Consider the following 22,833-nt stretch of genomic DNA (forward strand, 5'->3'; position numbering starts at 1 on the left):
TTTTTGGCCTGGTTTGGTTTGGTTTGTTTTTTTGTAAGAATGCATACTATTTACTGATGCAGAAATATTGTGGTTTGGACTGCTATGGAAGAACCTCCCTCCATAAAACAATTTGTTGTTCCTTTTGCATAGATTTTTTCAAATGTAATAATTTTCAGTTGTTTACTTTCCATTGCTGTGATACAGATTATAATAACCATGAGTTATAAAGCAGCTTAGAGAGGCGAGGGTTTATTTGGCTTGCACATCCCAAATCCCAGTTTGTCATTTGAGGGAATCCAAGACAGGTTCTCAAATAGCGCTGGAATGTGGAGTCAAGAAGTGAAGCAGAGAAGATGGGAAGAAATCAACTTACTAACCTGCTCCTCAAGACTTCCTCAGCTTGCTTTTTTATACCACCCAAAACCACCTGCACAGCAGTGACACCACCCACAGTGAGCTGGGCCCTCCCACATCAATTGTTAATCAAGAAAATGTCCCACAGACTTGCCCACAAGTCAATCAAATGAAGTCATTTTCTTGATTGAGATTCTCTCTTCCCAAATGCCCCTCGCTTGTGCCAAGTTAACAAAAAACACTATGCAAAACATTCCTCCTAATGCTTATAAAAGAAAAGAAACATATAGTTAAATATGTGGTTTTTGAGTTATTTAAATTATCCTTACACTTTGTAGTCAACTGTGTTTTTAAGGAAGTATTTTTCAATTCTAAAGTGATATTAACAGATTATGAAGAGTAGAGTAGCCATTTGAATTTCAGCTACACTCAACCTCTACATTCCAGAAAAACAGTACAAGAGAAAATGCAAGGGTGATGGAAGTTCAGGTAGGCCAGCTAGAGTCAGGATCCTAGAACCTCCCAGTAATTTGCTACGGTCAATGGAGCAAGTGTGGTGTAAGCTCAGACTCCAGGACAGTGCTTCCTCACTCAGTCCACAGAGCCTGTTGAGTGTAAATGGGTCCGAGTATGAGAAATGAATCTAACATAGTGGGGGCTGTGAGCCACCATAAGAGGTTTATTTCATTGCTGCTGTTGTATTGGGTGGCATGGGGGAGAAAAGGATGGTATCTAGTGCATAGTAAAGCTTCCTATTACTCATAAGTTCTGCAGATACTGATGCAGACACTGTTAAAGACGCTGGAGAATATGGGAGGTGGTATGAGAAATAACAGCTATAATAAGAACTTTTATATGCGGAACATCTGTTAAGCACAGAACACCGAGAGAATAATTATGCACACATTAAATCATTTTGTCCACACAGTACTCATAGGTAGTAGGTGTGTTGGTTTATGAGAGCATTAAGTCTAATGGAGCTAATTTAGCCAACCCAAGCTCACACCAATAGTGAGTATAAAAATAAGAGTCAATCCAAACTACAAAGTTCTTGACAACTTTACTGTGATATCTTGACTTTCAGCTATTGTATATGGTGAACTAATTATATTAATAATGGACATAATAGAATACTAGAAAACTAAATTCAACAGTATGCTAAAAGAATCCTTCACCAGGAACAAGGGATATTTATTTCTGGAATGAAAAAAATGTTGAACATACATAAATCTAGCTGTAGAATAGACCCTTAACAGGATTAAGGACAAAATCCATTTGATCATCACAAAAGGTGCAGGAAAATTCAATACATTTCATAACAAAGATTGTCAAAAAAGGGAATTTACCTCACTATAACAAAATCTAGGTATGGAAAACTCAGAGCCTCCTAATCAATATGAAGAGGTCAAAGCCAAAGAATCATATTTCTGAAATCAAGTTATAATACAACTTTATAATAAAAAAAAGCTGAAAGGTGCCATTAAAAACAAACATAAATGAATAGACCAGACCACCCAGACTTATCTACAGTCAGCTGACACCTAGAACAAGAAAGGGAAAAGAGAGTCTCTTCAACAAATTGTGTTTTAAATACTGTGCAACCACATTCAAAAGCTATTCCAGCACATTTGGAATCCATCTTACATCACACACAAAATCAACCAAATATCAGTCAAAAAATAAAAAGTGAAATTCTCGCAGGAAACGAGGGGAAATCTTGGCACCAGGCTTGGGGATAACTTTGTAGCCATAAAACAAAAATCCCAGAGAGCAAAAGCAAAATCAGACATTTCAGATTAAAACAAGCTGACAATTGTTTTACAGTAAGGAAAATAATCAGTTTATAATGGGAGAAAATGCTTTCAATCTACATATTTCATAAATGGTAAATACCCAAAGTATACAAGGAAAAATGCTAACAAAAATATAAACAGCTGTGCTGTAAAATGTACAAAGGACACAGATTTTAAAAAAAAATGTCAGAGTAAAAAGGTATGTGCAAAAGTTCTCAACAATTTTAGGATTATAAGTCAAAACTTCAATGAGGTAGCATAGCAGCCCTATAGTAAAGTCTGTAATGAAGATCTGAGTCTTTTAACAGAAGGTTAAACTCAGTGTTTCAGTACAGGGATTTTTATATTAAATTAAATATGCATAAGGAATACATCCTAATGTTTTCTTTTGTTCCTCTATTGTCTTTGGGTGGTTTTGGAATCACCCAAAGGGGTGTATACCTCATAAAATGTATTCTGGGGTGTGTACTCTTCTCATATTTTTTTATTTTTTAAAAAAGAAAGCAAACTATCTGTTTTCATTATACATACCCAATCCAAGTTCCTCTCCCTCCTCTTCTCCCATTTCCTCCACATACTCCCCCCTCATCCACTCCTCAGTTAGGGTAAGGCACATTGCTTTGTGAAAGGTGCAAGGTCCTCCCTACCATATCTAGGTTGAGCAAAGTATCCATCCAAAGATTACAGGTTCCCAAGAAGCCAGTACAAACAGCAGGGATAAATCCTGGTGCCACTGCCAGTGGCCCCTCAAACTACCCAGCCATGCAACTGTCAACCACATTCAGGGGGACTAGTTTAGTCCTATGCTTGTTCCTTCCCAGTCTGGCTGGTGTTGGTGAGTTCCCATTAGCTCATGTAGACTGTTTCAGTAGGTGAACCCATCATGGTCTTGACCACTTTGCTCATCTTCTCATGCCTCCCACTCCTTAACTGGACTTTGGGAGCTCAGTCCAATACGCTAATGCGGGTCTCTACCTCTGTTTCCATCGGTTGCTGAATGAAGGTTCTATGGTGATATTTAAGATAATCAAGATATCTCTTTCCTTGCTCTCATCTCTGTCCTTCCTCTATGTTGACTATCCCATTCCCTCAAGTTCTCCTAGCCATTCCCCTTCTTCCCTCCTCTTCGCCTTCTACCCTACCATTTTTTCCTTCAGTTAATGCCAGCAGTCTCTTTGTGTCTTGGTCTAATCCTTCCAGTGGCTGTCTGAGTCCTTGGGAATTGTTCTCTGTCTGCTCTATACTGCCAATGTCTGTGTCTCAGGGAGCCACTGAGGTCTCTCTTAGCCTGCTCTCTTGGTCTTTTCTCCTGGTTCACTCTCTTGACCACTCTGTGCAGTCACAGCTTGTGCTTTAGAGTTTTTAGAGTTCCTCTCTTGGTCCTCTGCCTTGGTTTTTTCAGCAGGAAACTCTCCTGCTGGCTGTCTATATAAGCTGAGGCAGGTAGGGGAGGGGCCGGGGTTTTGCCCCACTATGGAGGGCCTAGAGAGTGGGGTGTTCTGTTGGGTGGCTGGTCACTCAGATCTTGGTCCTTTAAGCAGTGTTTCAGAGGTCCACCAAGGTTGCAGGAGGATAGGCGAGCTCTTCTCATTTTTGGTAGAAATTGAGATTTAGTACAGCTGTCTCTTTGAGTACTTGAGAAATCCACCGACGAAGTCATCTGGCCTGGGTTCCTTTCTGTTAAAGTTTTTGATTACTGATTTAACCTCTAAGTCATCAGATGTTCACATATTTTATTTCTTCTAGAAGGTACAGCTCTCTAGAATTTTATCCAGTTCTAGCTTTACTCGGCTTATTTACTCTGCTATGTAATTATTTATGGTAGTCTCTTAGGAACTTCTAAACAGTCTGCCATCTGGTAAACATGGTTTGAGGCTAGGAAGCTTAGAAATAAAATTTCACCACTAATTTTTTTTTTTAATTTACACTTGTTTGTTGTTAGGTCTCTGTGTGTCCATGAAAGGTCCCCACTTATGCCATGTCTTTCTTTTTTTCTCACCCTGTAGGATTACAACCACCGCAGCATGCATGATGGATCTTCGAAGGTACCCTCTGGATGAGCAAAACTGCACCCTGGAGATTGAAAGTTGTGAGTTACTTGCATAGGGGATGAGAAAGAGGGACGTTTGGCTTGACACAATTAAAGTTAACCTTTCTTTGAGCTAATTGGCACTAGGATATTTTTAGCTATCAGCTTTTCAAGTCTTCACAATCAGTGGAATTTTCCTTATATTGGTGGCCATAGGATCATTTCAGTGGCATTATCTTTTGGATATTAAGGAAAGCCCACTTACTGTAATTCATAAATTTATAAACTCATGCTTTTTTCATCTTCCTTCATAACCTTTTTAAGCTTCATTAGGGAAAAAAAATAAGAAGATGTTTCCTTACCTTTTAACCTGGAAGACTGAATGGTCGTTTAGAAATACACTGTGGTGCAGTGTTATGTGGATGGTGTGTTTTCTACTATTGAAAAATATACAACAATAAATGACACCTCAGTGGGCTTATGCTTTAGGTCAGATCTTTCATGTTTTTCCCGTCTGTGGGCTGATTTGGGTCTGTGCTCTAAGGCTGTTTTTCACTGACTGTTGTACTAACGAGATGAACACTTTCATCACTAAGATCCAACCTGACAAGCTACTCTTGAGTCATTGTTTCTCAGCCATCAACCTCCAGGCCCTTGAGTCCATTCACTGTGAAAATGCTCTTTATTTGTTTTGAGAGTTGCAAAAAGATGCAGGAGTTAACTCTGTAACGTACTGAAACGTGAAAAGTCAGCAGGTGTGTATTTTGGGAGCTAAAGTACTTTCTAGAGCTAAATGTCAAGAAGGAAAGGGAAATGAAAACCTTCTAGCCGTATTATTGAAAAATAAATGTGTTTCTCTACTGCACTGTTAAGCAGCTACATAAACTTACTAGTCTTGTTGTACATAAATAAAACTGATCCTACAGAGACAATAAATTTAGATATAGCCATCAACCTACTACCAATGAAATAAATAAGAAAATTCAGAAATGCTCTTCAATTATTTTTTTTATTTTAAAGGTCATAAAGAACATGGTAAATATTAAAGGGTATTATTTACTAAAGAGTTAGCAGTGACTTGATTTAAATGACAAAATTGGAAACATAACCATGATCGTTAATTAATGACTGATAATAGTTTATAAATAAAACAGAGCTTTTGTTCAGCAGATAAATCATTATGTTTGAAATTGGAGTAGAAAAAGACTGGCAGCTGATGGGCTGATGATGATGATGATAATGGGTTACCGTTCACCTTTGGCTATTTGCCCATTGATTTTGTGATTTTCTTAAACATTAGCTTCCTTTGGAAAGTAATCTAAAACTGTCTTAACATTCTAAGGTCCTTGGTTTTCATTGTTCGGTTAAAGGGCAATAAATTTTGGAAAGTATTTTAAACAATTCCGTACTAAGAATTACCAGCATATTCTCCCCAAATTCACATTTTTACAATGTACAATGAGTTTTCGTACAATTTCATAGTGTGTTGTGGATTGACATTTTTCTTAAGATGACAAATTTCTTTATGTATGCAACCTTTCAATCCACTCATCACACTATTTAATGACCAAAACAAAGCATAAAGCAGATATTAAATATTGCCTTGAAAAGCTCTATGGAGGCAGAAACATAATAGAAATTAAAAACCAAATAAGAACTACCAACCCATTGCCTTCTATGTGTTAAACTAACAACAAAGTAGCATGTGACATCATGTGATAAACGCCTTGTGACCACCTCTGAGAGATACAGTATCTTGGATACTAAGATAACCAAAGGCAAGAATTACAATTAGATGGGATGGATGGGGATCCAAGCCCAGTTATGTTTCCAAGCCCTGTTCTACTCCCACAGACCTCTGCAATCAACAGACGAGGAAGGGGGCAGAGGCTCCATGACTAGTGTTGCAACAGCTCTCTGCAGGGCCAGGAATCCTATATTAGGCAAAACAGGTCTAGATCTCCCAATATCATCTGTGCTACAGGTGCTACAGGTCAGAACCGATCCTAGAAGCTGAAGTAGAATTCAGCTCCTAAATCACGTGCCTAATATTTACAGTTGAAAGGGAGGGTATTTTGTAGATTCAGCAAACCAAGCAGGCCCTGATTCCTTAGGGGAGAAAAATATGCGTATGTACTAACTTACCCAGAAGTCTTGGTATTACTTAGCTCAACAGTGTGTTTAAAATACTTTTCATCTTAGTAATTGACCAACCGATGTAATGAAATGTAATCTTAAGAATGAAATTTTAAGAATAAAAAAACCATTATGTGGTGCAGAAAAATATACCAAAAATAACTGAGCCAACATTTACTTGCTGGCACTTACTTGCTTTGCTTTTTTTTTCCTAGACAAATACAAAATAAACTGGTTATTCCTTCATATTTTTTAACACTCCATAACTAAATGTATGATTTATGAAACAGATTATCCTCAACTGACATTGTATTGGACTACAGCTCAGCTTTAATGGATCTAATATCGGTTAGATTATGAGGATAAAATAGACATTACTCAAAACAAGACTGAGCCAATCAAACTTTTCTGTGACCAACTGAGTGGAAACATTGCCTACATTACAGAATTTACTAGTTCATATGTGTATCTCATTAAGACTGGGAAAATGTTTTCCATGGGTAAGTCCTTTGAGACAAATTAAAGACATTTGGCTTATTTCTAATGCCAGCTAATCAACTAAACTTGCAAAGGCCATAAAGTCTTGTTAAACTGAAAATTTACTTGAATTTGGAGCAGAGTAATAGCTTGATAGCCTCGGAATGCCATAAAATGAAGCAATGGCATATAGAAAAATCAATCAAAGAATTTAGTATAACGAGGATTTGGAATTCAAAATAAACAAAGCTATCATATGATGGTTGGATAACTAAAGGCCTTGCGGAAATACATGTAGGTCTTAGGATAAAAATCATGGAGAAATACGTGGATGGCTTTTCCCACTTTCTTTAGCAAGATTAAGGAAAACCTTTCACCTCTTCCTCTCACTTTCAACATAACGTGTCACCTCTTATGGCATTCAAAGAAGTAGAAACCAATTTCAAGTCTAAAATCTGTGTGGTCACCACATACAACCCTTCTTATTCTTCCCCATCCTGAGCAACACCTGTTTTGGGTGGAAACACATGAAGAAATGTCTGTTCTCCTCACAAAGGGTACCCTATGGCAGACCAAAGAAATGAGTCCACCCACGTCTACCTTGTTGAACTAAGTATTTTTGGGTTACTTAGAGTGAGTCTAAGGAAACTGATCAGTGAAAAGCATACCCCAGAATGGGTAACAATTCATGAAACCTGAATCAGTGGAGCTCCCTATACAACTTGTAGGCAGTTCTGCTGGCTAAAAAGTCCCTGCCTCACTAGTGATCGCTTGGTGCTTTTATAACCTGTGTAAGGGTATTGCTTGACTTTTCCTGGAAAGATGTAAGCAGCATCTATTCACCTTAGATAAGGCACCAATGGCAGACCAAAGAAACAAGTCCATCCAAATTCAGTGTAAATATTCGGTGACTTGATTGAAGTTACTTATAGAGTAATGTGAGGATTAAATTACAGATCATCATTGAGAAGCTCACCCCAGCATGGGTGATGACTCACAAGAGCAAGCATCCCTGGAGCTTTCTGCATGATCATTTTTAGGCAACACAGCTGTTCAGTGCCACATCTCAGCATTTGTTACTGCTTATGTAAACTTGGGAAGGGTCCTTGTCAATCTTGTAGTTGTCACACTTTGCTGAGACTTGTGAATTTAGTTTACATGCCAAGCTTTGTAGGTTTTGTTTCCTTTCTGAATATTAAAGAGTCTCCCTCCAAGATGGAATGTTTCAATTCAAAGAAGCCCTGGTTCTTTCAAAATGCTGTAATTGGTGGCTATTGTTGTTGTTGTTGTTGATGATGATGATGATAATGACGACGACGACGATGATAATGTGTTCTAAATGTTTACATCTCCCTAAATTCATACCAAAACCTACTCATCAGAGTGTTGTAATGATAAAGTTGGGCTAGGGAGTGTGGCTCTCTTTAATGAAGGTATTTCCTAGAGTCGCCTTGTCCCTTCCACTAACTATATTAGATCACAGCCAGAAGATACCATCTATGAAAGAGATAATGGACCCTCACCAGACACTAAGAGTTTAATCAACACCTTCATTTTGTACCTCCCCCAGGACAGAACTGTCAAAACTTTGAGATATTAATCTCTGCTGTTTATAAGTTACATAGTTTGTTCTACCAGCTTTAGCATTTCCACCTACCCAAAGGGCTAAAATAAGAATGTAACACCTTTGTACTTCTTTGTTACCAAGTTTACTGATTCTTCACCATGGTGATTATAAAGTAAGAGGAGAGGCTTCATTGCATGTCCACTATCCACTCATTAAAACCAAGACTAATTTCCGATAAGAAATATGTGGGGGATAATATATGCTATAAGTAATCCTTCCAGACTTTGTTTAGTTGCTTTAATTTTCAAAAATAAGAATAGTTTTAACTTCTCAGATAAGAGTAAAAGCACAGCTTTGTACATGCAATCCAGCATCCTTCCTTTGTACAATTTCATTTTTGTGTCTTAGACTACCTCAAAAATGATTATAAATGTGTCATTCAACAGCAAGATAGAAGAAAGCCTAATTCTTTGATGTCTTTAAAAATAAACTTGGCTGGGCAGTGGTGGAGCACAGCTTTAATCCCAGCATGTAGAAGGCAGAGGCAGATGGATCTCTGTGAGTTTGAGGCCATCCTGATCTATAAAGCAAGTTCCAGGACAGGCTCTAAAGCTACACAGAGAAACCCTGTCTCAAACAAACCAATAAATAAGTAAACAAACAAACAAGTAAACATTATGAAATCCTATGAGTTTGCTTTATCATAATCCACAAACTGTCTACACATCTCCTATATAAACTGCCGTGAAGTCAATAAGCAATAGGAAAGTTTGGTGATATCTGGCTATTTTCTTAGAAGTATATAATAAAGCACTCTCTCCATGAACTAAATTTAATGGACCATCCACTCGGTCTGTTAGTCTTAAAGTACTACCATTCTACTCAAATGCTTTTCTGTAACAATGTGTATACATCATTCTAACCCATAACCATGTTTGATTATAAAATAAATTTTATGAAATAAAGTTTTACAGCCACCAAAATGACTGGTTAAGAATAATGTATACACAAATTTATCCTACTATAAAATGGTCTCAAAAAGTATGAGGTTTGCAGAATTGAAGTGCTAAGTTTTATTTATGTAATTTGATAATAACTGGAAAAAAAGTCAAAATAATCATGGTCCAAACATCAGACCTAAGTAAGTCTATAAAAGAATCATGAGTGTCACCTAAGTTTTAAAGCTATATGTACCACTTGCATGCCTGATGCCTCTAAAGATCAGAGAGAACATCAGATCCCTAGAAACTGGAACTAATGAGAGTTGTGAGATGCCACGTAGGTACTGGGAATAACCAGGGGCCAGTGGATCTCTCTGAGTTCAAGGCCAGCCTGGTCTTCAGGTGAGTTTCAGGACAGCCAAGGCTGTGTTAAGAAACCCTGTCTCAAATAAACAAACAAATAAATAAATTTAATTAAAAGCTTAAATAAAAGCCGGGCGGTGGTGGCACACGCCTGTAATCTCAGCACTCGGGAGGCAGAGGCAGGCGGATCTCTGTGAGTTCGAGGGCAGCCTGGTCTACAAAGGGAGTCCCAGGACAGGCTCCAAAGCTACAGAGAAACCCTGTCTCGAAAAACAAAAAAAAAAAAAAAAAAAAAAAAGAACATCTAATTTAGAATGAGAAAACAAGGACATGAAAAGAAATATTTAGAGAGCTCAGAGAGCCATTTCTGAATGTTTTAAGCACTATGATACAGGAGACAAAACATAGCTTCAAGTCTGTGTGACAAATTGTGGTTTACCAGGAAAATAAAGTCCATAGAGGAGAGACAGGGACCACAACACATACAGAGATACAGAGAGTAATCATAAAAAATTGGGCCATGCTCTTATGGGGGCTGACAAGCCCTGAGTTCTATGGGATGAGTCAGCACCTGGAGAGCTAATGGTCCCAATCCTAATACAAATACCTGAGAACCAACAGTCAATGGTATAGTTTAGCTACAAAGCCAACTGACCAGAGACCCAGTTAAAGCCAGAGTTTCCAGTCAAGTCCAAAGGCATAAACAAAGTTGGCATCTTAGTTTGAAGGCAGCAGGAGAAATTCTCTCACTCAGAGAAGAGTCAGTGTGTTTTCTATCTAAACCTTTAGGTAGGTTTGGAAGAGGTCCAATCACATTCGAAAGGCAACCTGCTTTCCTCATTCTACTGATGTAAGTGAACAACCTTACAGGAACATCCAGAAGACTGGTCATATGTCATAGTCACTGCATGGTCCAGTCAAGTTTATGCCTAAAACCAAGCTAGAATGCCAGGATAGATGCATCCAAGTGAATTCAACTAGCATGTCATGAGTTATGAACCCACATGGCTCAGGCAGTGTTCAGTCATTTGCAAATAAGTAGCAGTGGATAGTTATGAAATAAGTTTCTGCCTAAGAAGAAAAACTTCTTTCTCTGTGGAGACACGTCAATTAATTGGAAATGGCCACCTACTGTTAATAATGCAGAAGAGATTTCTCAGTAGGAGACAAGTTTCATTTTACAAACTTCAGGGTCTCTTTCAACCTCCAGACTAGAACTCTTGGAGTTTATTCAATTTCATTATTTCACCAATAAATTGCTTTAGGCACCTGCCTAAATAATATTAGTGTTGAAGTGTTTCTGATATATAAAGCAAAGTTGAGCATAGGAAAAATGTTACGAATACACGGACATATAAATACAAGGAAAATATGAAATATGTGATGCTTAAAAGTAAAAGCCTTAAAACCATTCTTATTTTATCCCTTCCTGTTAAACCATTAATTTAGATCTAAGATAATTTAAAAATAGCATCTACAATGTACTGCACCCTTTCTATTCATAGTTATTAAACACCAAAAAATAAGAGAACAAATTGAACCTCATGAATGATTCATAGTTTCCCTTGCTTTATGTCCCCATTGTCAAGGAAATTAGCAGCCTTAGATATCTCCTTAGATAAATTTGATTTTGTCATATTCAGTAGAGTACTTAATGAAAATGAATATTTCAAATTTATGTTCATAGAAATGTTAATGAATTTTAGTAGCTTTTTTTGATGAGCAGAAGGAGTAGTTGTAGAGAGGATGGGGAATTTTTCTGAATTAATTTATTCCTTTATCCAGCCTGCTTCCTTGAAAATATAAAATCTCTCTCTCCCTCTCTTTCTTTCCCTTTATCCTTCTCCATCTCTCCTTTCCAGACCCTTCCTCCTCCTGCTCCTTCTCTCCCTCCAAAGTCTCTTTTGCAATTTAAAATAAAATTCAGTGGAGAAATAGAGTGCCATTTATAAAAACTAATTTTGTAGTCAATTTGACTATAAAACTAGCCTCACAGATATTCAAGCTAACCTTATAGACAATTTATTTCCCATACATTGGAAAGTTTCTGCATAGATTGGTAATGATAGTTATTTGACATATTTCAGTTTCTGAAAGTTTCTTTTCATTATTAGAAGGGTTGACCACAGAGATAGATGACCCGAGTTAGTGGGAGCTCACTGACTCTGAATTGACAGTGGGGGAACCTGCATTAACCCGAACTAGGCCCTTTAAACGTGGGTGACAGTACTGTGGCTTAGGCAGTCTGTGGGACCACTGGCAGGCAGTAGTACCAGGTTTTATCCCCAGTGCATGAACTGGCTTTCTACTTTGCTCAGCATAGTAGATACAGGGGAAAGGGCTTGTTCCTGTCTCAACTTGATATGCAAGACTTTGTTGACTCCCCATGAAAATCTTTATTCTTCTGAGGAGTGGATTGGGGTATGAGTGGGGGAAGGTGAGAGACCGGAACAGGAGGAGGTGATGGGGAGGAACTGTGGTTGGAATGTAAATTGAAAAAAATAACTTTTAAATAAAAAATTAAGAGTTGGCCATTTTGCTACTAGCATCCTATCACAATAAAAGTGCACAACAGCACAATATTATCCATATTATCTAAACATTACAGAAATTAATTAAAGACATTTGGGGATTGAGACAGGGTTTCTTTGTGTAACATCCCTGGTTGTCCTGGAAGTCACTCTGTAAACTAGGCTGACCTCAGACTCAGAGATTGGCCTGTCTCTGCTTCCTGAGTGCTGGGATCAAAAGTGTGTGCCTCCACTGCCCGACTTTAAAAACATATTTTATGGTGTCAATCTATTCATCTAAAATTAGGAGCCTTTGCTGACTGAGGGATTCAATTCACTTGGGATTCAAACTTGTGGTAATAATGGTAACTAATATTATTGATTAGATACTTTACAAAGATATCCCGTTGAGTTCTTGTTACATAAAGGTGCTCAGTGCATCAAGACAGTAACTCACTACATCTCAAAACCATAATATTATGGGGCCTGACCTCACTCTGACTTGTTCAGCTAAGAATTAATACTATAGTATCTTAGGAATAACCTCTGCCCTCAAAAGTCCTTCCCCCCCTGGCTGTCTGACTACACTGATGACCTTTGGGGGTACTCTGTTTAGCAAGAGAGCAAAAGTCTGGCAAGGTCACTGAACTTGCCCCAGTTCAATTCTTACATGGGTTGTTCTTTTATGACCTTCTTGCTAAAGAAACCGAATAGAGATCTATTTTAGTAATCAACATTATTTTCCCAGGTAACTACTATAAGTAAAATGTATCACAATTATCAGAAACCCCTTTTCTCCTACATGGCTACAAATAGAGTCCCCACATCTGTGTCGTTCTGGGCCTGTCTACTTCAACAGTCCTAGAGTTTCAAAATTCACTCTACTCAGAAGTATGCACATGAACAAACATCTACGAGCTTGGAAATAAATGTGTTCTCATGCATGGTCTTCACTTGGATCATTCTGTGACCCATGTCTAGAAGGAAATATATATACATATATGTATGTATGTGTATATGTATATAGTTTTCATTTATGTATCAACTTCCATAGTTAAATTCCTTTATTTTATTTTTAAGAACAAAGATATTAAAATAGAAATTTTTTAAAATATAGGGACCATTTTCCCCACACAGTCCAGGGCCAAGAATCATAAAAGGCAAGTCCTGGCATGAGTTCTGTAAGCTTCCCAGACCATCACGGTTTGGGGTTTTTTTTTTCTACCTTTTTATTTTTCACACTATCCTCTGATAAGATTCTCTAAATGGGAAGCAGAATGGAAACATAGAAACTCAAGAAGTTTCAGTAAAGAACAGCGTGATGTCCAGAGAAAGGAATGCCTGACATGATCAAAGGGAAGCATTCAAGCTCTTCTTTACCTTATGGCATCTACCAGAAACCTCCATTTTCTCTGTCTTCAAAAGTGCACGCTGTGAAACAGATTGACAGGTGGACCGCGTTGCACAATGGACCCTGCGCTTCAAACAGATAGATAGTCCATATTTATATATTAAGAAGTCAAGCAGCTGAGTCTAGTTCCATCAGTAAAGCACTGGCATTGCAAGCCTAAGGACCCAAGGCCAATGTCTAGATCCCACTTTTAAAAAAAAAAAAAATGTTCAGAGCAATGATGTAGTGCTTATAATCCCACTGCTGAAGATGTGGAAACAGGCAAATCCCCAGGGTTTGCTGGCTAGCCAGCCTAGATTACTTGATGAACCCTGGACCAGTGAGCTATCCTCAAAGAGCATGTAGACAGTGCCTAGTGTGTGCACCCGCATGCATGTCTACATCCATACAAATGTACATGAAAATTAACCTGTTCTAGGATGCTGCTCTATTTTAAATATCTATATTACAAGACATATTAGTATAAATTTGAAAATTGAGGCATTGTTTATATAATGATGCTCCTGGATGGGAAATTACTATGGAGACAGAAGTGTGGGCACTAGCCACGACAGTGACATTCTTTATCACGTAAGGGGGGCGGGGCTAGCAAAAGTTTACACTTGAATAAATATATCATTATAGGCTCTGTAGGAACACTGTACCAACCTGAAATTAAGCATAATCTGTTTCAAATGCAGAGGTAGGACCAGCTGCTCCAGTTTCATCCTTATCCTATCAGTGCTAACTGTACTCATTCGATTGTGGATTACTTAGGAAGGGAGCTTGCCCACTGGGCTCTCACAATGTAACTGCATTGATTCCAAATTGATTGTATCTCCACGTCTTATATTATATTGATCTACAGTTTCTTGGAAAGAAAAAATTATTCGCTGAACAGAGCCATGACTTGCCTGCTGCTACCTTCTAACTCCCAGAGCAGGAAATGAAAACTTGTCTGTTAGCTCCTGGCTGATCGTTATCAGGAGCCGCATGTACATGGCGATGATTAAAACTCAGACATGGCTCGGAACAGGTGCACAGGGTCCAGGAAGCTGGATTTTGAACACCTTTAAGATGTGGCTGATGTTAAATGTTTCAAAGTCCACAGTTTGAGTTGTAAGGTTCTTCCGATGTAACAGAACCTGTCTTTGCTCAGGGTGAGCTGCTGCGGGTTCTCACCAGCGCTCCCTAATCCGCCTCTCCTGCCTGCCTGCCACCCGCTGTGGGTGACATCATTAGCAGCAAGCCTATGTCACGCTGCTTGTTCTGCATTCGATTCAAGAGAGTTTAAGTTTTTAATTAACTGAGACAGAAAAGTCATTTTAGAGTGACCTAAATAGCTCCCAAACACTGAAATCTGATCAGCTCAGAATCGAAGAACCTCAGAGTATGACATCCGTGGTTTGCTTCTCACCGAGAGAGGATTCTCAGAGAGGTAGCGTGTTGTCAGCACTCTTTTCTTCATTAAAACGTATTTAATTAAAATATAATTGCATTGCTTTCCTAAGTTCTTCCTCCAATCACTCGCATGTCCCTTCTCTCTACCACCTCCTGAGTTCCCTGTTCGCTCCTTCCCACTGACAACCTCTTTGGATTATTGTTGTTGCCTGTATATAAATACATCAATATATAAATACCATTGGCGGAAGTTGTTTTGTGTGGATTGTGTGCATCTGATTATAGAACTGACCACTTTGTGTTTGAGAACTAATCAGTAGGCACATCCCTGGGAGGGGTACAGTTGTCTATGGGTGAGACCCTGAAAGATTTTTTTTCTCCTTGCAAGTTAGCACTTCTATTGATATCGATGCCCAAATACACCGCCGTTGGTTACCATCAGAACGTGAAGGCCTTTGGCGCATGTGTAGGGATATCTTGCTATTTGATCATAGCTACAGTCTATTGGAGTCACAGCTGGATAAGACTATTGATGCTTCCCTCCCTGGGCAGCCTACACAGTCCATTCTGGTACTGTGGGAGTTAGTGCTGAGGAAGGAGGCTTTCAGGTTAGAATAAGTGGAAATCTTCTGAGTCCTGGGTCTGCAATACGCAGTGTCTTCAGCAATCAGGGCTTACTTCCAACCACTGTGGGGCAATCAAGGACAACAACAATAATCTATACAGCTTTGGGGAATGACTTGAGATGTTTTGACCAACAACTTGAGCAGAGGTTTCTCATTACTAAAAGTTTTGTTAGATAGTCTGTGACTCTTTAGGGAAATACCGTCAGCCCAAGGGATATAACTTCACACAAGATGCTTGATTTTGTTTCCAGTGTGTGTGTGTGTGTGTTTGTGTGTGTGTGTACATTAATTTATATTGTACTTTATTTCACATAAATGTAAAATAATACAATTCCTTGAGGCTTTATCAAACATCCCTAGTGTTATTTATCCCTCTGTATTGACCTCCCTCTTACCCTTCATCCACCTGTTACCTGTTCTTTGCCTTTCTATCACACACTCACATGCATACATGCGCACAATGCGTGCACACACACACACACGCACACACACATACACTCTGACCATGGTTCCCTTTTCCTTTCCCCACTTCTGTAATTACTACAGGCTATTGATTCACAACTGAAAATTTGGAGCTAGAAACCAGGCCACACTAGAAAATAGTGTTGGTGGTAAATATTTTATCATGGGGCACTTAATTTTAATAAAGAGAAAAATAGCAAATACTCCATTTGCTTTTACTTTGACTTGTCTATGAAGTCAAGGAGCTGAAGGTTATTTCTCGGCTATGGGGAACTTCTGATTCCATGAATCATTCTGAAGAGCACACATATTTTCCAGCCTTTATCATAACCATTTTTGATGAGAATCTTTCTCAATAGAGAATTTTGAAAGTGACATCCTTTTTGATGATTCAGAGTCATAACTGCAAACACTTCTTTCTCATGGTGTATAAAGCTCTTGCTTCATGTGAAGCAAAAATAGATGAAAGCAATTTGTTCTCTGATCCTCGATGTAACCTTAAGATGTGAATGCCTTCCTGGGTGGGAGATGAGGCCCCATTCTGTATAATTACTGAACCAAAAGAAAAAATCAAGTCCATCTCTGGTTGATGATGCATATTTTTGCAACTTAGAATGGAGATGATTTTAATTCTAACTTTAAGTAATCTGATTCCTTCACTAGAGTCCAGCAATTGCTCTCTGATGAATGGTCAGCCTCAAAGTCTTAGCCAGTGTCCAGATCCGAAGTCCACTCCTTAGCACCTTCCTCTATCTCAGCTGCAATGGTGATGGGCTCTCGACAGTCACCTGCATGCACTGGGTACCTACTTGTTGAAGTTCCACGCATGATTCCCTGTACTTTTTGATGTGACTAGAATTTATCAGTTCCTCGCAGAACTTGTAGAGGCAACATGCCAAAAGAACGCTTCAGTTACAGGGAAGGTGCATTGCATACGTCTCTGATCTTTGATTGCCTGTATTAGGACGTGCAACACCTAAGAAAAGAATCAAGTGTGAACAAGCTAAACTTTCCATTTGCTGGCGATTATGTAAAGTTCCAATAGAGTTCATTTCTGTTCCTAGAAATTCAAATTTAAAAGTAGGACTTTTTATAACTGACACTGTATCATAATAATTCTCTGCTTAAAGTTTTGTTTTGGAGAACAGAGGAAAATTTCCAGAATCTATCTTTTGTCTTAAGCATATTTGAACAATAATAACGGTAATGAAAGGATGGTATTAATATGACTAGAAGTGATCAATCCAAGTAGCAAAATCTGAAGATAAAGCTAAGATAGAATCACTTGGATAGCATTCCCACCTGCAAAATCTAGCCTATGAAAATGGCAATTCACAGGTAAATTGAGGTATGTTATATGCTAAATATATCCAGAAGCATGAAGGCAGAAAATTCAAATATGACAGAAATGAGACAAACCAACAGCTCTGAGATACACATCGCCCAAAGAGAATTCATGTGTGGTCTTTTATGAGTAGGTTGTGCAGACATTCAAAATCTTACAAAAAATAGGTCTTTGTGAGTCCACATCGGAGAAAAACCATATGTAGAAACCAACCAGTCTCAACATCTATGCTGCCTGTGATACATTTTGTTTTGTTTTGTTTTAACCATATGTAGAAACCAACCAGTCTCAACATCTATGCTGCCTGTGATACATTTAAGTAGTATCAAGTTTAGGGTTTAAAGCCTAACAGAGGAGAATTCTGATCTGGAAACATGAATTTATGTAGACCAGTAAAGGGGACAGTCTGAAAAGGATGTGCCTTTATGAGTATATTGAGAACGCTAGATGTTACCCCTTGGCACATTCCTATTTTCCTTTAGCCTTGTTTATTTAAATGACGTCAGGTTTGGAGAAAGTAGGACAGTAGATTTACCCACGTTTGAAGCTTTCCATTTCAGCTTCAAGGAAAAGGAATCAGGGAAGGGAGATGCAACAATGTACAAGGGCGCCTCTATCACACAGTCTAGGAAACAATTAAAGCTATGACGGGATGAGGAAGTATCAAACAGCAGTCAAATTAACAAATGTCAAATGAGGAGTGTGTGGGTGGAGGTAGAACAGAAACTAAACACGGCAAGAAGAATTCACATTGGACTGGCAGAAATCAACAAGGCGACTCGAGACTTCAATTCCGGGGGTTTGAAACAATGAAAGAGAGAAAAAATCTAGAAGGGACCATGAGGAACACATCACTTACTGAAAGTCGCAGGCTCAAAAGCGGGCACAGAAGAGCAAACTCAGTGTGTTTACGAGAGCAGTTCAGAGGGCAAGGATTTGATAAGAGCAAGAAGCGGAGACCAGATCATTGAAGGGAATGGACCATCAATTGAAAACATGGAGGGCTGATTGAGATAAAGCAGAAGAATAATATCTCTCACGTGATGTCTTTTGATAATATGCAAACAGCCTGCACCATGCTCAGGGCATGTTAGCCACGATGTGACGTGTGCTCAGAGTGCTCACTAATGCAGAGGGCAATCAGCTGTTTGCTCTGCTGCAAAGCTGGCTGCTCCAGCTCCTGCACCAGCTGAAGCCTATTGTTGTTGTTTTCTTTTTTTTTTTTTTCAGTTTTGCCCCTTGCCGCCTCTCCTCTCAGCTTGCTACTGCTGCCGTCAATGCCATCACTCTCTCCTCTTCAGTCCTGACCATTTTCGTCCACATCACCTGCTTTCGCCGAACCTTTTGTACATCACCGACCAATCAAAGCCTTCTTTGCCTCCACCCTTAAGCTGACTGATGGCAGAGCGCCTGGGCAGCACCAGTTTCTTTCCCATCTCCCCTTGCCTACTTCTGGGGTCCTGGAAGTTTCAAGTTATTTCATCCCCCAGATATATAAGGCAAAAACCATTTCCTATTTTGTGTTTCTAGCCTCTCAAATCCTACACTGCTATAGTGGTCTTTGTTCAGATTTTCCAACACTGTTCTCTTGAAGACAGATCAATAGAAATTAGATTTTGGATCATCAAGTAGAAAAACATTCTGTTGAAAATTTAATTCAACATTAAATTCCTGTGCACTTCATTGTCACATTCACAGGCCAGAGACTTGGTTGCTCCCGGGTTAATGTGTTAAGCCTTTTAAAAGACTCTAGGGGCACGTTTCTGTCTCTGCCATTGACAGCTTAAACACAGCTATTGATTACCATATATTCCTAAACTAAGCAGCCTAATTTCAGCATTCCTCTGTGTGTTTTATGAGGCCTTGTGCTAATGGCTGTTTGGATGACTTGGCAGAGACAGAAGGATGCAGCAACTTTTCCCATAGTTCTTCTAAATTCTAGAAAGAAACTGGCTATCGTTTGTTGCACTTAATAATCATGGCCCTTACACAACTATAGATAAAGCTTCTATTTCTTCAAGGGAGAAAGGCGGTAGTGAGAAAGTATTCATTCTTTGACATTTTTCCAAACATTTCTCTTTGGAAATTTATCAGTTCAGTCCTATCTTAATCGTTTGGAGACTCACACAGAGCATCATAAACACACCTTAATTAATGCTGTTAATATGATTGATATTGTTAGTAGCAATTCTGCTCCCAGCAGTCATTCAGATCTTTAGTTTTATTCCTTCACTCAGAACGTTCCTAAAGCCCTAATTGTGGGTGATGAAGTGTTCTTGGTCAAGTAAGGACCTTGGTTTAAAGGACCCTACAGTCTAATCTACAAGTTCACAGCAAAGCAATCGCTTAGAACATTGAGTAGAGGGATGGGGCGGCGATGTGGTGTGTGAGTGACGCTGATGCACACACTCCCTGCTGTAGATAAGAAGCTGTGGAAAGCTGATAGTTGAATACTATGAACAATACCATGAACTGCTGAGGGAGAGAGAATAATTTTTATGTGGAAGTGTGGTTTGTGGTAGGTTAATACAGTAGATGACTCCTATGCCCGTGTGTATAAGAACATCAATAATTAGGATTCAGGAGACTGTGAGAAAGACAGGGTAGAGGCACTAGGGATGTAATGATGGACAGATACGTTTTAAAAATATTGTGTAAGTTCATGACATTTTTAAGGAATAAAATATTGTTTAAATGTAGGATACCTTGGAAAATATGACTTTCTTAAATCTCTGGAGTACTTCTGAATGTTTCAAATCAATACTTCATTAAATAATGGCTAAATAATTTAAAGAATCCTACACATTTTTCCCAAGTGCTATTTTACTATGTATACATAAATACATTAAGATGAACAGCATTTTATTGCCAGTCAAGATCCTACCAAGCAAACAGAAGAGTCACTCAACATATTAAGGGCTCCATATTTGGGTACATATTTTGGATCCCCATAATGTGGGGATACAAAACATGCACAAACAATTAGAAAAGCTGGCAAGCAGAAAGGGTGAGAGGGGATACAACTTCAGCAGATTTAGTAATTTAGCAAATTACTGTCCAAAGACCTTCTCTCTAATACATTCATCTCAATGTGTGGGATTTCAGCATACAAACTGTCTAGGAAGACAAACATTAAACCAGAGCAAGTCTAACTGCCTTGTTCTTACAGATTCAACCCTGGTAAAGGAGATTCGGGGCACTTATTTCCAGTTCTTTCTCCATAATATTTGTAATGATGTAGCTAACTTGATGAGGAAAGAGCCCTGAAATCCTATGTTGTATCTTTGTAAGTTTTCACTCTATCCATCAATGATTTCAATGAGAGATTTTTGTTTTGTTTTGTTTTGTTTTGTTTTGTTTTGTTTTGTTTTTTCATGACAGGGTTTCTCTGTGTAACAGTCCTGACTGTCCTGGAACTCGTTTTGTAGATCAGGCTGGCCTTGAACTCACTGATATCCTCCTACCTCTGCCTCCCAAGTGGCTAAGATTAAAGTCATGCACCACCACCACCCAACTCTAATGAGAGCATCTAATGTACAGTGAACCAAACAAAGCTTCAGCTCCTGTGTATCTCCATTTTGATAGAACTCTATTCTCTACACTAGCTTGCAACAGAGGAGAATTTTTAAGTTTGGGGGCCATTTACCATTATGGAGAACACTAGGATTATAGTATTGCTTCAGCTGTTTTGAGGAACAACTTTGTAGAGCCATACAATTAACCTGTAAAGGCAAGCAAGTGTCCCCACTGAGTTGCCAGATCCCACTTCTTGATTCTTAGCCTTGGTTCCACATCATTGACCATGCTCTAGCCATGTAATCACAATCATGTAAGACTTCTGTATGATACAATGTGACTTTTTACCCTCACAAAATATCTAGCAGGTAATTCTTATCTTTCTGTTGGTGAAAATCTAGGACGCAAAATGAAAAAGAGTTTCATTAATAAGCACTGTTGGACACCAAATTGGGTTTTGACTTTCATTTTATCTCTCTTTCTACCACATCAAATTGCTAGCTTTGCTTGAAAACAGCAGTTTGCAACCTGTAGGTCATGGCCCCTTGGGGTCTCATATCAGATATTTATATCATAACTCATAGCAGTAGTTTCTTCCTTCTAATCATGTTTACTGCTCACATACAATCATTCTTTCAACTTAAATTCTGAACCAGTCTCTGGAAGAGTCCCCTTAATTGCTTAATGGGAAATGAATGGCAACATTTTCTAACTTGCTGATGGTAGCTGAAGAGATAAGTCACATAACTTGATCCATTTCTGGCTGCCACTATAATGACTCAATAAACCCTTTCTTCTCAGAAGAAACCTGAATAAATCTTCCTTTCACAAGACCCTCCCTTCCAACAAATAGGTTACTTGGAAAAATCATATCTATATTTAAGTCCCAAATAATTTACATCTGGCAATAATAGTAGTTATAGTCTTGGAAAATGAAAATACTTATAACAGAAAAGATTATTTTGGTCATCTCTACCACACAATCTGAGTAGAGTCAGATCTCTTAAGGCTCAGTAATATTGTGGTCAAAATTCTATAACTAGTTCTTTGAAAGAATCTTATAGAAATTTGACTCAATGATTTCAATGAACACACACTATTCTGGATAATAATGACACACTGAGAATATTTTCTGGCTTAAAATCTGCTTGAGCCAAGAGAAAGCAATCAAAGACCCTAAGATGAGAAAATAATTCTAAAATAACCATTTATAAAGTATAACTGCTGTAATCCAATGAAGAAGTAGAAAGAGAATTTATTTTAATCTTTTTCTACAAAAGATGTGAGACAAAACACACACACACACACACACACACACACTGCAAATCTAAAACAAGCCAGTATAGTAACTAAAACAAAAGAAAACTGGAATAGAGAAATGAGAAACTCAGACTTAGTACTGAGGCTGGAAAACAACGGAATAATGGATTTCAAAATTTCTAAATTGTTTAGTGGTTGAAGTAAACTTCAAATCATGTGTGCTATTGAAACTTTCTCTGAATAGACATGAGTGATATTTACTCAGAAGGTTTTTTAGAAAGTGACACTGAGTTGCATCCACTTTTTTATATGCAATGATTCAGTGTGATCTATCAGTGTAACAACAAAGTACAATTCAGTAAAAAGAAAAAAAATCTACCAGATCCAAAATGATATTGCTGAGGGAGCTGAAAAAATGCAGTTCATTCTGATGGAAAAGTACCATTCAAAGGTAAAGCAAAGGCTAAAGATTTAGTTCATGGTAGAGTGTTTGCCTAATAATTGAGGCTGAAGGTTCAATCCTTGGCACCACATATCCAAAACAATCATGGAGAAACAATTTTATTATCTGACCTTTAATTATATCTTTCTGAACACTAATTATGACAACATTGAAGGCAAGGAGTTTTGTAGGTGAAGACTACTTATTCATTTCTCAGCTGCCCAGACCAGAAATAATTA

The 22,833-nt window shown here is 38.3% G+C and overlaps 1 protein-coding gene across 1 annotated transcript in view; it reads left to right on the top strand.

The window, feature by feature from the left end:
- Positions 1-22,833, top strand: part of Gabrb1 (gamma-aminobutyric acid type A receptor beta1 subunit) — a 391,388-nt gene that overhangs the window by 291,777 nt on the left and 76,778 nt on the right. Inside the window, exon 5 of the mRNA XM_005359318.2 lies at positions 4,136-4,218. Within this exon, the coding sequence (XP_005359375.1) occupies positions 4,136-4,218 (83 nt within the window). The remainder of the gene's footprint in view (positions 1-4,135; positions 4,219-22,833) is intronic.

Source organism: Microtus ochrogaster, linkage group LG1 (assembly GCF_000317375.1).
Source record: "Microtus ochrogaster isolate Prairie Vole_2 linkage group LG1, MicOch1.0, whole genome shotgun sequence".
NCBI classification, from domain to species: domain Eukaryota; kingdom Metazoa; phylum Chordata; class Mammalia; order Rodentia; family Cricetidae; genus Microtus; species Microtus ochrogaster.